An 18,794-nucleotide genomic window follows, 5' to 3' on the forward strand; every position below is an offset into this window, starting at 1 on the left:
ATCATGGTGTGGTTTGGAGAACTATATGACAATATTTGATGGTACAGTTTACTTTACGTCAATTCGTAAGTTCATACTGAACAATGATGATCTTCTGAATGTTTTTTGGATGATCTGGAAAAAGCTTGTTGACCTAATGTTAGTAAATTGTCTAGCTAAGAAAAGGGGCTGAAATGGGGAAGTTCACGGATACTGGCTGACAAGGAGGGTGGAGCGATGTATTTACTGCCTGGACAAAACCACACTTGTTTCTTATGACTGACTAGACAACAAAAGAAAGACTCGCAAATAAGTTAATATTTTTGTATATAGTTTCATGGATGTTTAGTGACTTGTGCGGTTGGCATTTCAGTTGGAGCTGACGTTATAAGCAGCACAATCATTCTTATTTGTATGCGCATTGAAGAATATTGGTTGCATTGTTGATTGTTTTGCCATCTAGTTAGATTCTCAACTGACGCCATAATAATTAATCAGTTTGTCATTGTTTCACATCAAATTAGAATGAACAGTATTTTATTATTATAGCTAGCCATCCATGGTATTTCTACTGCAATGAAGGCATCGTGATTCTCTGCCTTCTATTTGAAGTGTTGGCGCTCTGAGAACAAGATCCTGACAACCGACTAATGTTAAAAGTGCATAGTTTTTCTATGAGCTGGAGGAGCCTCAATTTAGAATCTCCATAGACAGAAAACGTTCTTGAAAATCCACTGTACTTAAAAAGCATTGTGTGCAATGTGGTGCCTGCCTAGTGCATAACTTAAGGTTACTGGTGAATTGTCCCTTCCTTGGAAATTGTGTATGATGTACACCATTCTATCCTGTTTTATGAGAAATTGTGGTCTCTGTTGCTATGATAATTTATTCTGGCATTTGTGCCTTGAGTAATCCATGGGAGGAATTGGAATGGTGGACCTTGATTGATCATAAAAGCACCGGGCACATGCTAGTGAATTAAATAAGAAGTCTGAATGACAGGTGAATTTGTTTATCCACCTGTGACCTGCCAGGCACAACAATGGTTGGAGCCAAACTGTCAGCGCAGATTTAACACATCTAATATCAGGTGGCTAGCTAACTCAACTCAGCCAGTATCTCTGGCTAGCTAGCTAACTAAACTCAGACAGTATCTCTGGCTAGCTAGCTAACTAAACTCAGCCAGTATCTCTGGCTAGCTAGCTAACTAAAATCAGCCAGTATCTCTGGCTAGCTAGCTAACTAAACTCAGCCAGTATCTCTGGCTAGCTAGCTAACTAAACTCAGCCAGTATCTCTGCCTAGCTAGCTAACTAAACTCAGCCAGTATCTCTGGCTAGCTAGCTAACTAAACTCAGCCAGTATCTCTGCCTAGCTAGCTAACTAAACTCAGCCAGTATCTCTGGCTAGCTAGCTAACTAAACTCAGCCAGTTTCTCAGGCTAGTGTTAAGTTGTGTCAATTCAAATCTGGTATTAGGAACAAAAGAGGTCAATACACGTCTTCTAAAATAGACTAGTATTTTAATTAATGCAAACCACTTCAATGGTAAATACTGAAATACCACGCAGGGCACTCGGAGAACTGATCCATTGTTCTAAGTTCTTCTTCAAATACTCTGACAGAGATAGTTCCCACTCTCTGCTGGCCAATCAGAGTAGAGACTGAGCGTGGTTTAGACTTACTCAGCCTATCGTTGGCGCACAGGCTGGTCCCAGCCCCTTGGCGCTTCACTGTTGCACACTGTTGCCAGGCATAAGTTGTTATCATCAGAACTTGTAGAGTCAGCACCTTTTTGCAGTACACGTCCTTGAGCGCGGTTTAACAAAGAGGCAGTGTGTATGTGTCTGTGAGAAATACAAGTCTGTCTCACCCTACTCCCTAACATTCCTCACATGAATCACAGCTTGTTATGTTAAACAATTCATATCAATACAGTACAAACCTATTATGTTTAATCATTAATGCATTCTTTCTAAGCTAGGCATCACATCCAGTTATAAGAAAATAGAACCCCACAATCCCCCTTTTCACACCCACTGGGTGTGAACCCAAAACAAGAAAACCCAAAATAAGAAATTTCAGGGAAATTCAGGAATCCCCCTATTGACACCCTCTAGGGTGTCACTCATTAAAATACAATACAAACAAAAAGAATCACACTTTTATTAATAGGCAATAATGATAATAAAAAGGCCTTCAGTCCTTCCATCTACACCCAACTTGTCCTAGGTTGGCTACCAGCCACCCAGGAACTTCAAACCTTCACATAAGGAAAGATAAACATTCACAATGGTTAACTTGATTAATAAAGCATAAAACACAGGATTAATAGAACACAAAACACAAGATTATTAAAACATAAAACACAAACAGGGAAGTACATTTTGACCCCCTTTATACACCCTCTAGGGTGTCACTCCACCAAGCCTGGTAGGTCATATCCTTCATTCCTAAGGTCGGAGTCCGGGGTTGGGCCGTATCTCACCATCTGTTGGGAAACCGCCTTCTCCATCGTCTTGCTCCTCGGACACAGGGAATAAGACAACATCCACAAAGAACAAGTATACCCATAGAAGCTATAACTTCACCCAGAATAGTTACAACAATAGTTTTCCATTTACCAAATATGTTATCAAACCAACCGTTTAGGGAGCTATCAATACCAGAGTTCTCAGCCAGTTCGTTCGCCAGCGTGGTCAGTCCCTGAAGCGCTTTGGTCACGGACCCGTCCGGTGCTGTATTGTTGGGGATGAAAGTACAGCACATAGATCCAAACAGAACACAAACTCCGCCCCGCTCAGCCAAAAGCATATCTAAAGCTATTCTATTTTGCCATGCCATTAAGCTAGTTGCCGCTGTCTGCTCAGCCAATCCCTTTATTGCATCACGAGTGTGGTTTATAAATCTTTGCTGGTTATAGTAAATATAATTTATCCAATCTACGTTTTTATTAATTGTTGACCACCAGAAAAGACTTGATTCAAACCCAGCTGCGACCTGATTCCTAGTTTTGAATTCTTCTGGAACCCCTCGAGGTACTCCTATCCCATCAATATATATCCTTTCATCAAAGGATCCCGGGAGGAGGTCCCACTTTCTACGTGACAACTCACCAGTCTCTGACACGTTTGATTGTTTGCGTATGTAGGTGAGTTCACAATCTGTTATCACCACACAACCATCAGATGTCAGCACGGGCCTGGTTTTGGTTCCTAAAATCCTCTGGCTGCAACAAAGAGGAGAGATTAGTCATGGTCTCTTTAGTTGTGACATTCTCTGTGTGGGAGCAGGAGCTAAGATGCCTTACCCTGTATCCTATCTTATTAGTCCTAGAAAAACAATAATAAGAATCCCCTGAGACTTCAAACGGAGGCAACCTAGGTCGGGGTGACTTTGTTATCGGGGGATACAGATAGTGCAAGTAACTACAAGACTCCTTCACCACATTCCCAGGTGGCTTGAACAATTTAATAATGGAGGATAAACCTGACAGAGAGTTAAAGCCTGTCAAGGGGAACGGAGTAGTTGTTAACCTTGGTTTGGCTGTCCCACAGGCATAACAGTCCTCTTTAGACATAGTTCTTGCCGTATACTAAATCCATTCCAACCACAGGTCAAGATTTCTACACCCCGTCTCCACCTGTCCTACTTTCTTCAGGTCTATAGTTTGCACTATCTTCACCACAGCCCCGGTCTCACTACCTCCCTCAGAGAGGTTTACTCTATAGGGTGCCCCAGTTGAAGAGGATATCTCACTTGTTCAGGTCTGTAACCTGTTTTAGTGTAATTCAGACTTTCAGACAGTACCTACCCTTCTATGGGTCGCACTGCCATTTCTGGGAATTCCCTACTTTCACAATACTACACCTGTCCTTAAACTGTGTATGGAGATTTACATATATCCCCCCCGCTTGGTATGAGCAACTACATAGTCCCAGGATGTACATGGTGACATACATATGGTGATGTCCTTCCCTAAAGTCCCTAGTACTTCCCCTTTCCCTACGTCTAGCTGTCTCCTATGCCTTTTCAACTTGCCACACTTTCGCTGTCTCCAGCCCCTCCCCTCGCAACTCTACTTTCCGTGTCCAGTGGGAGTAGGCTCTTTTGAGGAGCTGTTTTTTGTTTTAGTGTTTTCAATATTCTGCCGTTAATTAAGGTACTTTAGTCTATTTATTTAAATCAAATCATTCCCACCTAATTAGTTAAAGTTGGTGCATGTTTATATTTCAACGATAAACCGAATTATTTCAGTCTAATTGTTTAACCAGTATTTTGCAGGGTCAAACATCAAACGTTACATCAAATAATCAACCAAAAAGCCTCAACCCAAGCACCTAAAACCAGTATTATGCTATGTCTAACATCAAACGTTACAGTTCAATTATATCAGTTCAAACGTTTCAGTTTAGTCATACTAGTTATTCATTATTTTACCTTTATGTTCCCAATTGTTATTAACGGGTTATACGGTTTAAGCAACCACAAACCCAACAGTTATTCACAAATTATACAGTTTGGACAGCCACAGACGTCTTTAATTCCTAATTAGTTTTCTATCAAGGTATACAGGTTTATTAATTTTAATAACCCCTATTCACGCTTTTATTTCGTCTGTGATCATTCGCGCACTCATGCATACAACAACACCCAGTGTCCCCTTGATCCTAGCCGTATCTAGCCCTCTGATACGTGTCAATAGCGCAACACTATTAAACCAATCATTCCCTACGCCTCCAGTTCTCACCACTTGTGATCCTAGCCTGGAGTCGACTAAAATTTAAGTGCCCGTTATGATCCTAGCCGTATCTCAGTGGATATGTGCCACAACGTTACACTTTGATCAATTAATCCCTGTATCTCACAGTTCCACCATTGGTGGTCCAGAGACTTCAGTATGCTCCTTGATCCTAGCCATATCTCTCTGAATATGTGTCAAAGGAACAATACTCAACAAAAATGTTGGCGCTCCTCTGATCCTAGCCATATCTCGATGAATATGTGTCAGTAGCCAACGCCCTTGGCCAATATTTCCCTGTGTCCCCAGTTCTCACCCCCGGTGATCCTAGCCTGGGGACTTCAGTATTTTCTCCGAACCTAGCCATATCTCTCTGGATATGTGTTGGTAGAACAATACTCAACTCTAAAATGTTAAATGTCGCTCAACATTTTTATCAATTAGTCCCTGTATCCCCAGTTCCCACCTCTTGTGGTACCTAGCCTGGGGATTTCAGTATTTTCCCTGAACCTAGCCGTATTTCAGCGAATACGTGTCAGTGGAACAATACTCTATGGTACCAAGGTTTAACATCACATTCACCACAGGTTTACACACACAATATGGTGCTTATCTACTCATAATAGTTTCATAATTTAGTTCACTTACATCAAACAGGTGTTTCACAAAATTAATTTGGATAAAGCCAATGTGCAGAACTTTAGTTATATAACAATAGGTGTCTGCTGACCTGTTTTTAGTAGTCCGGACTCTTTGTGAAACACACCGTCCAATGACAGAGATGTCCAAATGGGCCGGACAATACCCAGCGAAGTCCCTTCTACCAGATCAGTCGGTGGTCACCAATTGTTAAGTTGCATCAATTCAAATCTGGTATTAGGAACAAAAGAGGTCAACACGACTTCTAAGATATACTACTATTTTAATTAATGCAAAACCTTCAATGGTAAATATGATGCTCGTATATACGGGTCCACTGAAATACCACGCAGGGCACTCGGAGAACTGATCCATTGTTACAGGTTCTTCTTCAAATACTCTGACAGAGATATTTCCCGCTCCCTGCTGGCCAATCAGAGTAGAGACTGAGCGTGGTTTAGACTTACTCAGCCAATCCGTTGGCGCAAAGGCTGGTCCAAGACCCTTGGCGCATCCCTGTTGCCAGGCATAAGTTTTTATCATAACAACCTGTGGAGTCAGCACCCAAAAGACTGTACGTACCTACGTCCAAGGACGGTTCACAGACAACGGTTCACAGACAACAAAGAGGCAGTGTTCGTATCTGTAAGAAATACAAGTCTTATCTGTCCTTCCCCCTAACGTTCCTTACATGAATCACAGCCTGTTATGTGAAACAATTTATATCAGTATAGTACAAACCTATGCTTATCATTAATGCATTCCTTCTAAGCTATTCATCACATACAGATCCAATTATGAGAAAATAGAACCCCACACTAAGTTGTTGGACAAGTGGAAAACATTTCTGTTGTTTATGAACAATTACAGAAAATGTTGTTGATGCTGTTACTAAAACAGATGTCACTTTTTATCGGAATAATATATTTTCGTTCCGAGTTCTGAGTTGAAAAGCAGAGAAGTAGAGGAAGATGTCATATGCTCTAGCTTTTTGTCTAAGTTGTTGGCAAAGTTGTAAAAGTAGCTGATTTGTGTCAAAAGGTGCATTGTTGCGTTTACAGTGAATGGAATGTTGGAAGTGAAGATGTAACAATTGGGCTCTTTAGAATGTTGAAAAAAGTCCAATGATAGTGAATGAATATGGACAACAAAAAGTAGAAAATATATCAAAAAATGGTATACAACCAACTCAATCCAGACCAGCAGAGAAGGAAAGGAAGATTTCATACCCCCTCTAACTTTTTGTCTAACTTGTTCGAAAGTGGTCAAAAAGGCAGTTGTTTCAAAAAATATATTTCTGTTCCGATTCCAGATGTGAATAGCAGAGAAGTAGACCAAGATGTCATACATATACCTAACCCTAACCCTAACCCCTAACCCTAACCCTAACCCCTAACCCTAACCCTCTTAACGTTCTGTCTAACCTGTTTGGAATGTGGCCAAAACGGCAGTTGTTTAAAAATAATTGATGAAAATGTGTTGATGCGGTTTCTAAAACATCTGTATCGTTAGCTAGATTGGTACAGGATATTCCGATTCCGATTCCAGATTTAAATACAGTGAGGGAAAAAAGTATTTGATCCCCTGCTGATTTTGTACGTTTGCCCACTGACAAAGAAATGATCAGTCTGTCATTTTAATGGTATGTTTATTTGAACAGTGAGAGACAGAATAACAACAAAAAAATCCAGAAAAACTCATGTCATAAATGTTATAAATTTATTCCCAGATCCTCAAAAAGTTCTACAGCTGCACCATCGAGAGCATCCTGACCGGTTGCATCACCGCCTGGTATGGCAACTGCTCGGCATCCGACCGTAAGGCGCTACAGAGGGTAGCTGGGGCCAAGCTTCCTGCCATCCAGGATCTATATACCAGGCAGTATCAGAGGAAGGCCCAACATTTTTTCAAAACTCCAGCCACCCTAGTCATAGACTGTTCTCTCTGCTACCGCACGGCAAGCGGTACCGGAGCACCAAGTCTAGGTCCAAAAGGCTCCTTAACAGCTTCTACCCCCAAACCATAAGACTGCTGAACAATTAATAAAATGACACCCCCCCCCCTTTGTTTTTACACTGCTGCTACTCGCTGTTTATTATCTATGCATAGTCACTTTACCCCTACCTATATGTACAAATTACCTTGAGTAACCTGTACCCCCGCACATTGACTCGGTACCGGTACCCCCTGTATATAGCCTCGCTGTTATTTTGTGTTACTTTTTATTTAATTTTTTTACTTTAGTTTATTTAGTAAATATTTTCTTAACTCTATTTCTTGAACTGCATTGTTGGTTAAGGGCTTGTAAATAAGCATTTCACGGTAAGGTCTACACCTGTTGTATTCGGCACATGTGACAAATAAAATGTTATTTTACAGTGGGGGAAAAAAGTATTTAGTCAGCCACCAATTGTGCAAGTTCTCCCACTTAAAAAGATGAGAGAGGCCTGGAATTTTCATCATAGGTACACGTCAACTATGACAGACAAAATGAGATTTTTTTTCTCCAGAAAATCACATTGTAGGATTTTTTATGAATTTATTTGCAAATTATGGTGGAAAATAAGTATTTGGTCAATAACAAAAGTTTCTCAATACTTTGTTATATACCCTTTGTTGCCAATGACACAGGTCAAACGTTTTGTGTAAGTCTTCACAAGGTTTTCACACACTGTTGCTGGTATTTTGGCCCATTCCTCCATGCAGATCTCCTCTAGAGCAGTGATGTTTTGGGGCTGTCGCTGGGCAACACGGACTTTCAACTCCCTCCAAAGATTTTCTATGGGGTTGAGATCTGGAGACTGGCTAGGCCACTCGAGGACCTTGAAATGCTTCTTACGAAGCCACTCCTTCGTTGCCCGGGCGGTGTGTTTGGGATCATTGTCATGCTGAAAGACCCAGCCACGTTTAATCTTCAATGCCCTTGCTGATGGAAGGAGGTTTTCACTCAAAATCTCACGATACATGGCCCCATTCATTCTTTCCTTTACACGGATCAGTCTTCCTGGTCCCTTTGCAGAAAAAACAGCCCCAAAGCATGATGTTTCCACCCCCATGCTTCACAGTAGGTATGGTGTTCTTTGGATGCAACTCAGCATTCTTTGTCCTCCAAACACGACGAGTTGAGTTTTTACCAAAAAGTTCTATTTTGGTTTCATCTGACCATATGACATTCTCCCAATCCTCTTCTGGATCATCCAAATGCACTCTAGCAAACTTCAGACGGGCCTGGACATGTACTGTCTTAAGCAGGGGGACACGTCTGGCACTGCAGGATTTGAGTCCCTGGCGGCGTAGTGTGTTACTGATGGTAGGCTTTGTTACTTTGGTCCCAGCTCTCTGCAGGTCATTCACTAGGTCTCCCCGTATGGTTCTGGGATTTTTGCTCACCGTTCTTGTGATCATTTTGACCCCACGGGGTGAGATCTTGCGTGGAGCCCCAGATCGAGGGAGATTATCAGTGGTCTTGTATGTCTTCCATTTCCTAATAATTGCTCCCACAGTTGATTTCTTCAAACCAAGCTGCTTACCTATTGCAGATTCAGTCTTCCCAGCCTGGTGCAGGTCTACAATTTTGTTTCTGGTGTCCTTTGACAGCTCTTTGGTCTTGGCCATAGTGGAGTTTGGAGTGTGACTGTTTGAGGTTGTGGACAGGTGTCTTTTATACTGATAACAAGTTCAAACAGGTGCCATTAATACAGGTAACGAGTGGAGGACAGAGGAGCCTCTTAAAGAAGAAGTTACAGGTCTGTGAGAGCCAGAAATCTTGCTTGTTTGTAGGTGACCAAATACTTATTTTCCACCATAATTTGCAAATAAATTCATAAAAAATCCTACAATGTGATTTTCTGGATTTTTTTTCCTCAATTTGTCTGTCATAGTTGACGTGTACCTATGATGAAAATTACAGGCCTCTCTCATCTTTTTAAGTGCGAGAACTTGCACAATTGGTGGCTGACTAAATACTTTTTTCCCCCACTGTATTTGATGTAGCACATGCTTTTATCCAAAAGCGACTTACAAGCAGGGGACCAGGGAGCTGACTTCTGGGGTATGCCTGACCCCCTGGTCTGCTGGGCCTCTATGTGTGGGACCTGGGTCTCCTCCACAGGGCTGACCCAGCTATCAATCAATCAATCAATTTTATTTTATATAGCCCTTCTTACATCAGCTAATATCTCGAAGTGCTGTACAGAAACCCAGCCTAAAACCCCAAACAGCTAGTAATGCAGGTGTAGAAGCACGGTGGCTAGGAAAAACTCCCTAGAAAGGCGAAAACCTAGGAAGAAACCTAGAGAGGAACCAGGCTATGAGGGGTGGCCAGTCCTCTTCTGGCTGTGCCGGGTGAAGATTATAACAGAACCATGCCAAGATGTTCAAAAATGTTCATAAGTGACAAGCATGGTCAAATAATAATCAGGAATAAATCTCAGTTGGCTTTTCATAGCCGATCATTAAGAGTTGAAAACAGCAGGTCTGGGACAGGTAGGCGTTCCATAACCGCAGGCAGAACAGTTGAAACTGGAATAGCAGCAAGGCCAGGCGGACTGGGGACAGCAAGGAGTCACCACGGCCGGTAGTCCCGACGTATGGTCCTAGGGCTCAGGTCCCTCAGTTGGCTTTTCATAGCCGATCATTAAGAGTTGAAAACAGCAGGTCTGGGACAGGTAGGGGTTTCGTAACCGCAGGCAGAACAGTTGAAACTGGAATAGCAGCAAGGCCAGGCGGACTGGGGACAGCAAGGTGTCATCATGCCCGGTAGTCCTGACGTATGGTCCTAGGGCTCAGGTTCTCAGAGAGAAAGAGAGAACGAGAGAATTAGAGAGAGCATACTTAAATTTACACAGGACACTGGATAAGACAGGAGAAGTACTCCAGGTATAACCAACTAACCCCAGCCCCCGACACATAAACTACTGCAGCATAAATACTGGAGGCTGAGACAGGAGCGGTCCGGAGACACTGTGGCCCCATCCGAAGAAACCCCGGACAGGGCCAAACAGGAAGGATATAACCCCACCCACTCTGCCAAAGCACAGCCCCCGCACCACTAGAGGGATATCCTCAACCACCAACTTACAATCCTGAGACAAGGCCGAGTATAGCCCACAGAGGTCTCCCACCACAGCACAAACCAAGGGGGGGCGCCAACCCAGACAGGAAGATCACGTCAGTAACTCAACCCACTCAAGTGACGCACCCCTCCCAGGGGCCGGCATGAAAGAGCACCAGCAAGCCAGTGACTCAGCCCCTGCAACAGGGTTAGAGGCAGAGAACCCCAGTGGAGAGGGGAACCGGCCTGGCAGAGACAGCAAGGGCTGTTCGTTGCTCCAGAGCCTTTCCGTTCACCTTCACACTCCTGGGCCAGACTACACTCAATCATATGACCTACTGAAGAGATAAGTCTTCAGTAAAGACTTAAAGGTTGAGACCGAGTCTGCGTCTCTCACATGGGTAGGCAGACTGTTCCATAAAAATGGAGATCTATAGGAGAAAGCCCTGCCTCCCGCTGTTTGCTTAGAAATTCTAGGGACAATTAGGAGGCCTGCGTCTTGTGACCGTAGCGTACGTATTGGTATGTACGGCAGGACCAACTCGGAAAGATAGGTAGGAGCAAGCCCATGTAACGCTTTATAGGTTAACAGTAAAACCTTGAAATCAGCCCTTGCCTTAACAGGAAGCCAGTTTAGGGAAGCTAGCACTGGAGTAATATGATCAAATTTCTTGGTTCTAGTCAGGATTCTAGCAGCCGTATTTAGCACTAACTGAAGTTTATTTAGTGCTTTATCCGGGTAGCCGGAAAATAGAGCATTGCAGTAGTCTAACCTAGAAGTAACAAATGCATGGATTAATTTTTCTGCATCATTTTTGGACAGAAAATTTCTGATTTTTGCAATGTTACGTAGATGGAAAAAAGCTGTCCTTGAAACAGTCTTGATATGTTCGTCAAAAGAGAGATCAGGGTCAAGAGTAACGCCGAGGTCCTTCACAGTTTTATTTGAGACGACTTTACAACCATCAAGATGAATTGTCAGATTTAACAGAAGATCTCTTTGTTTCTTGGGACCTAGAACAAGCATCTCTGTTTTGTCCGAGTTTAAAAGTAAAAAGTTTTCAGCCATCCACTTCCTTATGTCTGAAACACAGGCTTCTAGCGAGGGCAATTTTGGGGCTTCACCATGTTTCATTGAAATGTACAGCTGTGTGTCATCCGCATAGCAGTGAAAGTTAACATTATGTTTTCGGAATAACATCCCCAAGAGGTAAAATATATAGTGAAAACAATAGTGGTCCTAAAACGGAACCTTGAGGAACACCCGAAATGTACAGTTGATTTGTCGGAGGACAGACCATTCACAGAGACAAACTGATATCTTTCCGACAGGTAAGATCTAAACCAGGCCAGAACTTGTCCGTGTAGACCAATTTGGGTTTCCAGTCTCTCCAAAAGAATGTGGTGATCGATGGTGTCAAAGGCAGCACTAAGGTCTAGTAGCACGAGGACAGATGCAGAGCCTCGGTCTGACGCCATTAAAAGGTCATTTACCACCTTCACAAGTGCAGTCTCAGTGCTATGATGGGGTCTAAAACCAGACTGAAGCATTTCGTATACATTGTTTGTCTTCAGAAAGGCAGTGAGTTGCTGCGCAACAGCTTTTTTCTAAAATGTTTGAGAGGAATGGAAGATTCGATATAGGCCGATAGTTTTTTATATTTTCCGGGTCAAGGTTTGGCTTTTTCAAGAGAGGCTTTATCACTGCCACTTTTAGTGAGTTTGGTACACATCCGGTGGATAGAGAGCTGTTTATTATGTTCAACATAGGAGGGCCAAGCACAGGAAGCAGCTCCTTCAGCAGTTTAGTAGGAATAGGATCCAGTATGCAGCTTGAAGGTTTAGAGGCCATGATTATTTTCATCATTGTGTCAAGAGATATAGTACTAAAACACTTAAGTGTCTCTCCCGATCCCAGGCCCTCGCAAATCTGCAGATCCAGGACAGCTAAGCCCTGGAGGAATACGCAGATTCAAAGAGGAGTCCGTAATTTGCTTTCTAATGGTCATGATCTTTTCCTCAAAGAAGTTCATGAATTTATTACTGCTGAAGTGAAAGCCATCCTCTCTTGGGGAATGCTGCTTTTTAGTTAGCTTTGCAACAGTATCAAAAAGAAATTTTGGATTATTCTTATTTTCCTCGATTAAGTTGGAAAAGTAGGATGATCGAGCAGCAGTGAGGGCTCTTCGGTACTGCACGGTACTGTCTTTCCAAGCTAGTCGGAATACTTACAGTTTGGTGTGGCGCCATTTCCGTTCCAATTTCCTGGAAGCTTGCTTCAAAGCTCGGGTATTTTCTGTATACCAGGGAGCTAGTTTCTTATGACAAATGTTTTTCGTTTTTAGGGGTGCAACTGCATCTAGGGTATTGCGCAAGGTTAAATTGAGTTCCTCAGTTAAGTGGTTAACTGATTTTTGTCCTCTGACATCCTTGGGTAGGCAGAAGGAGTCTGGAAGGGCATCAAGGAATTTTTGTGTTGTCTGAGAATTTATAGCACGACTTTTGATGCTCCTTGGTTGGGGTCTGAGCAGATTATTTGTTGCGATTGCAAACGTAATAAAATGGTGGTCCGATAGTCCAGGATTTTGTGGAAAAACATTAAGATCTACAACATTTATTCCATGGGACAAAACTAGGTCCAGAGTATGACTGTGGCAGTGAGTAGGTCCAGAGACATGTTGGACAAAACCCACTGAGTCGATGATGGCTCCGAAAGACTTTTGGAGTGGGTCTGTGGACTTCTCCATGTGAATATTAAAATCACCAAAAAATTAGAATATGATCTGCTATGACTACAAGGTCTGATAGGAATTCAGGAAACTCAGAGAGGAACGCTGTATATGGCCCAGGAGGCCTGTAAACAGTAGCTATAAAAAGTGATTGAGTAGGCTGCATAGATTTCATGACTAGAAGCTCAAAAGATGAAAACGCCATTTTTTTTTGTAAATTGAAATTTGCTATCGTAAATGTTAGCAACACCTCCGCCCTATGCGGGATGCACGGGAATATGGTCACTAGTGTAACCAGGAGGTGAGGCCTCATTTAACACAGCAAATTCATCAGGCTTAAGCCATGTTTCAGTCAGGCCAATCACATCAAGATTATGATCAGTGATTAGTTCATTGACTATGACTGCCTTTGAAGTGAGGGATCTAACATTAAGTAACCCTATTTTGAGATGTGAGGTATCACGATCTCTTTCAATAATGGCAGGAATGGAGGGAGGTCTTTATCCTAATAAGATTGCTAGGGTGAACACCGCCATGTTTAGTTTTGCCCAACCTAGGTCGAGGCACAGACACAGTCTCAATGGGTATGGCTGAGCTGACTACACTGACTATGCTATTGGCAGACTCCACTAAGCTGGCAGGTTGGCTAACAGCCTGCTGCCTGGCCTGCACCCTATTTCACTGTGGGGCTAGAGGAGTTAGAGCCCTATCTATGTTGGTAGATAAGAGGAGAGCACCCCTCCAGCTAGGATGGAGTCCGTCACTCCTCAGCAGGTCAGGCTTGGTCCTGTTTGTGGGTGAGTCCCAGAAAGAGGGCCAATTATCCACAAATGTTATCTTTTGGGAGGGGCAGAAAACAGTTTTCAACCAGCGATTGAGTGCTGAGACTCTGCTGTAGAGCTCGTCACTTCCCCTAACTGGGAGGGGGCCAGAGACAATTACTCGATGCCGACACATCTTTCTAGCTAATTTACACACTGAAGCTATGTTGCACTTGGTGACCTCTGACTGTTTCATCCTAACATCGTTGGTGCCGACGTGGATAACAATATCTCTATACTCTCTACACTCGCCAGTTTTAGCTTTAGCCAGCACCATCTTTAGATTAGCCTTAACGTCGGTAGCCCTGCCCCCTGGTAAACAGTGTATGATCGCTGGGTGATTCGTTTTAAGTCTAATACTGCGGGTAATGGAGTCGCCAATGACTAGGGTTTTCAATTTGTCAGAGCTAATGGTGGGAGCTAGTGGTCAACGACCAGCCCAGCGCCAGGAAGGTCCTTCAGCAGGGAGCCGCTCCATCTCAGGGAACTCTGCCTCGGTTCCCAATAGATGGCCAAGCTGCAGTCAAAATGTACCATATTGTAAAATGTATGAAAACAAACATTTGCTTTTTGGTCTTCATTTAAGGTTATCCAGGCTCTGTCGTAGCCAGCCGCGACCGGGAGACCCATGGGGCGGCACACAATTGGCCCAGCGTCGTCCAGGGTAGGGGAGGGAATGGCCGGCAGGGATGTAGCTCAGTTGGTAGAGCATGGCGTTTGCAACGCCAGGGTTGTGGGTTCGATTCCCACGGGGGGGCAGTATGAAAAATAAAAAAATTAATGTATGCACTCACAAACTGTAAGTCGCTTTGGATAAGAGCGTCTGCTAAATGACTAAAATGTAAAATGTTATGATTAGGCATAAGGAAAGCAGTGTGGTTAATGTTAGGGTTCAAATCAGATTTTAAGAAGATCAAATGTAGTAGTAGTAGGTGGGGTTTCCAACTTGGCCAGATATCCTGCTGGAAAAACAGGAAGAAGAAGAAAAAACTCTTTACACCATTTGTTAACATTTTGAATGTACTGTACATCTCTCTAATTACAAATGGTTTCATATGATTTATTATATTACTACTGAGGTGCTCTATAGGCACTCTAGGGCTGTGGCGGTCATGGGGAACTGGATTAGCAGGGCTGTGGCGGTCATGGGGAACTGGATTAGCAGGGCTGTGGCGGTCATGGGGAACTGGATTAGTAGGGCTGTGGCGGTCATGGGGAACTGGATTAGTAGGGCTGTGGCGGTCATGGGGAACTGGATTAGCAGGGCTGTGGCGGTCATGGGGAACTGGATTAGTAGGGCTGTGGCGGTCATGGGGAACTGGATTAGCAGGGCTGTGGCGGTCATGGGGAACTGGATTAGTAGGGCTGTGGCGGTCATGGGGGAACTGGATTAGTAGGGCTGTGGTGGTCATGGGGAACTGGATTAGTAGGGCTGTGGCGGTCATGGGGAACTGGATTAGTAGGGCTGTGGCGGTCATGGGGAACTGGATTAGCAGGGCTGTGGCGGTCATGGGGAACTGGATTAGCAGGGCTGTGGCGGTCATGGGGAACTGGATTAGTAGGGCTGTGGCGGTCATGGGGAACTGGATTAGTAGGGCTGTGGCGGTCATGGGGAACTGGATTAGTAGGGCTGTGGCGGTCATGGGGAACTGGATTAGTAGGGCTGTGGCGGTCATGGGGAACTGGATTAGTAGGGCTGTGGCGGTCATGGGGAACTGGATTAGCAGGGCTGTGGCGGTCATGGGGAACTGGATTAGCAGGGCTGTGGCGGTCATGGGGAACTGGATTAGCAGGGCTGTGGCGGTCATGGGGAACTGGATTAGTAGGGCTGTGGCGGTCATGGGGAACTGGATTAGTAGGGCTGTGGCGGTCATGGGGAACTGGATTAGCAGGGCTGTGGCGGTCATGGGGAACTGGATTAGTAGGGCTGTGGCGGTCATGGGGAACTGGATTAGCAGGGCTGTGGCGGTCATGGGGAACTGGATTAGCAGGGCTGTGGCGGTCATGGGGAACTGGATTAGTAGGGCTGTGGCGGTCATGGGGAACTGGATTAGTAGGGCTGTGGCGGTCATGGGGAACTGGATTAGTAGGGCTGTGGCGGTCATGGGGAACTGGATTAGCAGGGCTGTGGCGGTCATGGGGAACTGGATTAGCAGGGCTGTGGCGGTCATGGGGAACTGGATTAGTAGGGCTGTGGCGGTCATGGGGAACTGGATTAGCAGGGCTGTGGCGGTCATGGGGAACTGGATTAGCAGGGCTGTGGCGGTCATGGGGAACTGGATTAGCAGGGCTGTGGCGGTCATGGGGAACTGGATTAGTAGGGCTGTGGCGGTCATGGGGAACTGGATTAGTAGGGCTGTGGCGGTCATGGGGAACTGGATTAGCAGGGCTGTGGCGGTCATGGGGAACTGGATTAGTAGGGCTGTGGCGGTCATGGGGAACTGGATTAGCAGGGCTGTGGCGGTCATGGGGAACTGGATTAGTAGGGCTGTGGCGGTCATGGGGAACTGGATTAGTAGGGCTGTGGCGGTCATGGGGAACTGGATTAGTAGGGCTGTGGCGGTCATGGGGAACTGGATTAGTAGGGCTGTGGCGGTCATGGGGAACTGGATTAGTAGGGCTGTGGCGGTCATGGGGAACTGGATTAGTAGGGCTGTGGCGGTCATGGGGAACTGGATTAGTAGGGCTGTGGCGGTCATGGGGAACTGGATTAGCAGGGCTGTGGCGGTCATGGGGAACTGGATTAGTAGGGCTGTGGCGGTCATGGGGAACTGGATTAGCAGGGCTGTGGCGGTCATGGGGAACTGGATTAGTAGGGCTGTGGCGGTCATGGGGAACTGGATTAGTAGGGCTGTGGCGGTCATGGGGAACTGGATTAGTAGGGCTGTGGCGGTCATGGGGAACTGGATTAGCAGGGCTGTGGCGGTCATGGGGGTACTGGATTAGCAGGGCTGTGGCGGTCATGGGGAACTGGATTAGCAGGGCTGTGGCGGTCATGGGGAACTGGATTAGTAGGGCTGTGGCGGTCATGGGGAACTGGATTAGCAGGGCTGTGGCGGTCATGGGGAACTGGATTAGTAGGGCTGTGGCGGTCATGGGGAACTGGATTAGCAGGGCTGTGGCGGTCATGGGGAACTGGATTAGTAGGGCTGTGGCGGTCATGGGGAACTGGATTAGTAGGGCTGTGGCGGTCATGGGGAACTGGATTAGCAGGGCTGTGGCGGTCATGGGGAACTGGATTAGTAGGGCTGTGGCGGTCATGGGGAACTGGATTAGCAGGGCTGTGGCGGTCATGGGGAACTGGATTAGTAGGGCTGTGGCGGTCATGGGGAACTGGATTAGTAGGGCTGTGGCGGTCATGGGGAACTGGATTAGTAGGGCTGTGGCGGTCATGGGGAACTGGATTAGTAGGGCTGTGGTGGTCATGGGGAACTGGATTAGTAGGGCTGTGGCGGTCATGGGGAACTGGATTAGCAGGGCTGTGGCGGTCATGGGGAACTGGATTAGTAGGGCTGTGGTGGTCATGGGGAACTGGATTAGCAGGGCTGTGGCGGTCATGGGGAACTGGATTAGTAGGGCTGTGGCGGTCATGGGGAACTGGATTAGCAGGGCTGTGGCGGTCATGGGGAACTGGATTAGTAGGGCTGTGGCGGTCATGGGGAACTGGATTAGTAGGGCTGTGGCGGTCATGGGGAACTGGATTAGTAGGGCTGTGGCGGTCATGGGAACTGGATTAGTAGGGCTGTGGCGGTCATGGGGAACTGGATTAGTAGGGCTGTGGCGGTCATGGGGAACTGGATTAGCAGGGCTGTGGCGGTCATGGGGAACTGGATTAGTAGGGCTGTGGCGGTCATGGGGAACTGGATTAGTAGGGCTGTGGCGGTCATGGGGAACTGGATTAGTAGGGCTGTGGCGGTCATGGGGAACTGGATTAGTAGGGCTGTGGCGGTCATGGGGAACTGGATTAGTAGGGCTGTGGCGGTCATGGGGAACTGGATTAGCAGGGCTGTGGCGGTCATGGGGAACTGGATTAGTAGGGCTGTGGCGGTCATGGGGAACTGGATTAGCAGGGCTGTGGCGGTCATGGGGAACTGGATTAGCAGGGCTGTGGCGGTCATGGGGAACTGGATTAGTAGGGCTGTGGCGGTCATGGGGAACTGGATTAGCAGGGCTGTGGCGGTCATGGGGAACTGGATTAGTAGGGCTGTGGCGGTCATGGGGAACTGGATTAGCAGGGCTGTGGCGGTCATGGGGAACTGGATTAGCAGGGCTGTGGCGGTCATGGGGAACTGGATTAGTAGGGCTGTGGCGGTCATGGGGGAACTGGATTAGCAGGGCTGTGGCGGTCATGGGGAACTGGATTAGCAGGGCTGTGGCGGTCATGGGGAACTGGATTAGTAGGGCTGTGGCGGTCATGGGGAACTGGATTAGTAGGGCTGTGGCGGTCATGGGGAACTGGATTAGCAGGGCTGTGGCGGTCATGGGGAACTGGATTAGCAGGGCTGTGGCGGTCATGGGGAACTGGATTAGCAGGGAACTGGATTAGCAGGGCTGTGGCGGTCATGGGGAACTGGATTAGTAGGGCTGTGGCGGTCATGGGGAACTGGATTAGTAGGGCTGTGGCGGTCATGGGGAACTGGATTAGTAGGGCTGTGGCGGTCATGGGGAACTGGATTAGTAGGGCTGTGGCGGTCATGGGGAACTGGATTAGTAGGGCTGTGGCGGTCATGGGGAACTGGATTAGCAGGGCTGTGGCGGTCATGGGGAACTGGATTAGTAGGGCTGTGGCGGTCATGGGGAACTGGATTAGTAGGGCTGTGGCGGTCATGGGGAA

The 18,794-nt window shown here is 46.1% G+C and overlaps 1 protein-coding gene across 1 annotated transcript in view; it reads right to left on the bottom strand.

The window, feature by feature from the left end:
- Positions 1 to 3,167: 3,167 nt before the first annotated feature.
- The window catches only part of LOC121556145 (egl nine homolog 1-like), a 67,172-nt gene continuing 51,545 nt past the window's right edge, over positions 3,168 to 18,794 (bottom strand). Inside the window, exon 5 of the mRNA XM_041870035.2 lies at positions 3,168 to 3,206. Coding sequence (XP_041725969.2) covers positions 3,193 to 3,206 — 14 coding nt within the window. The 3' untranslated portion in view covers positions 3,168 to 3,192. The remainder of the gene's footprint in view (positions 3,207 to 18,794) is intronic.

Source organism: Coregonus clupeaformis, unplaced genomic scaffold (genome assembly GCF_020615455.1).
Source record: "Coregonus clupeaformis isolate EN_2021a unplaced genomic scaffold, ASM2061545v1 scaf0122, whole genome shotgun sequence".
NCBI classification, from domain to species: domain Eukaryota; kingdom Metazoa; phylum Chordata; class Actinopteri; order Salmoniformes; family Salmonidae; genus Coregonus; species Coregonus clupeaformis.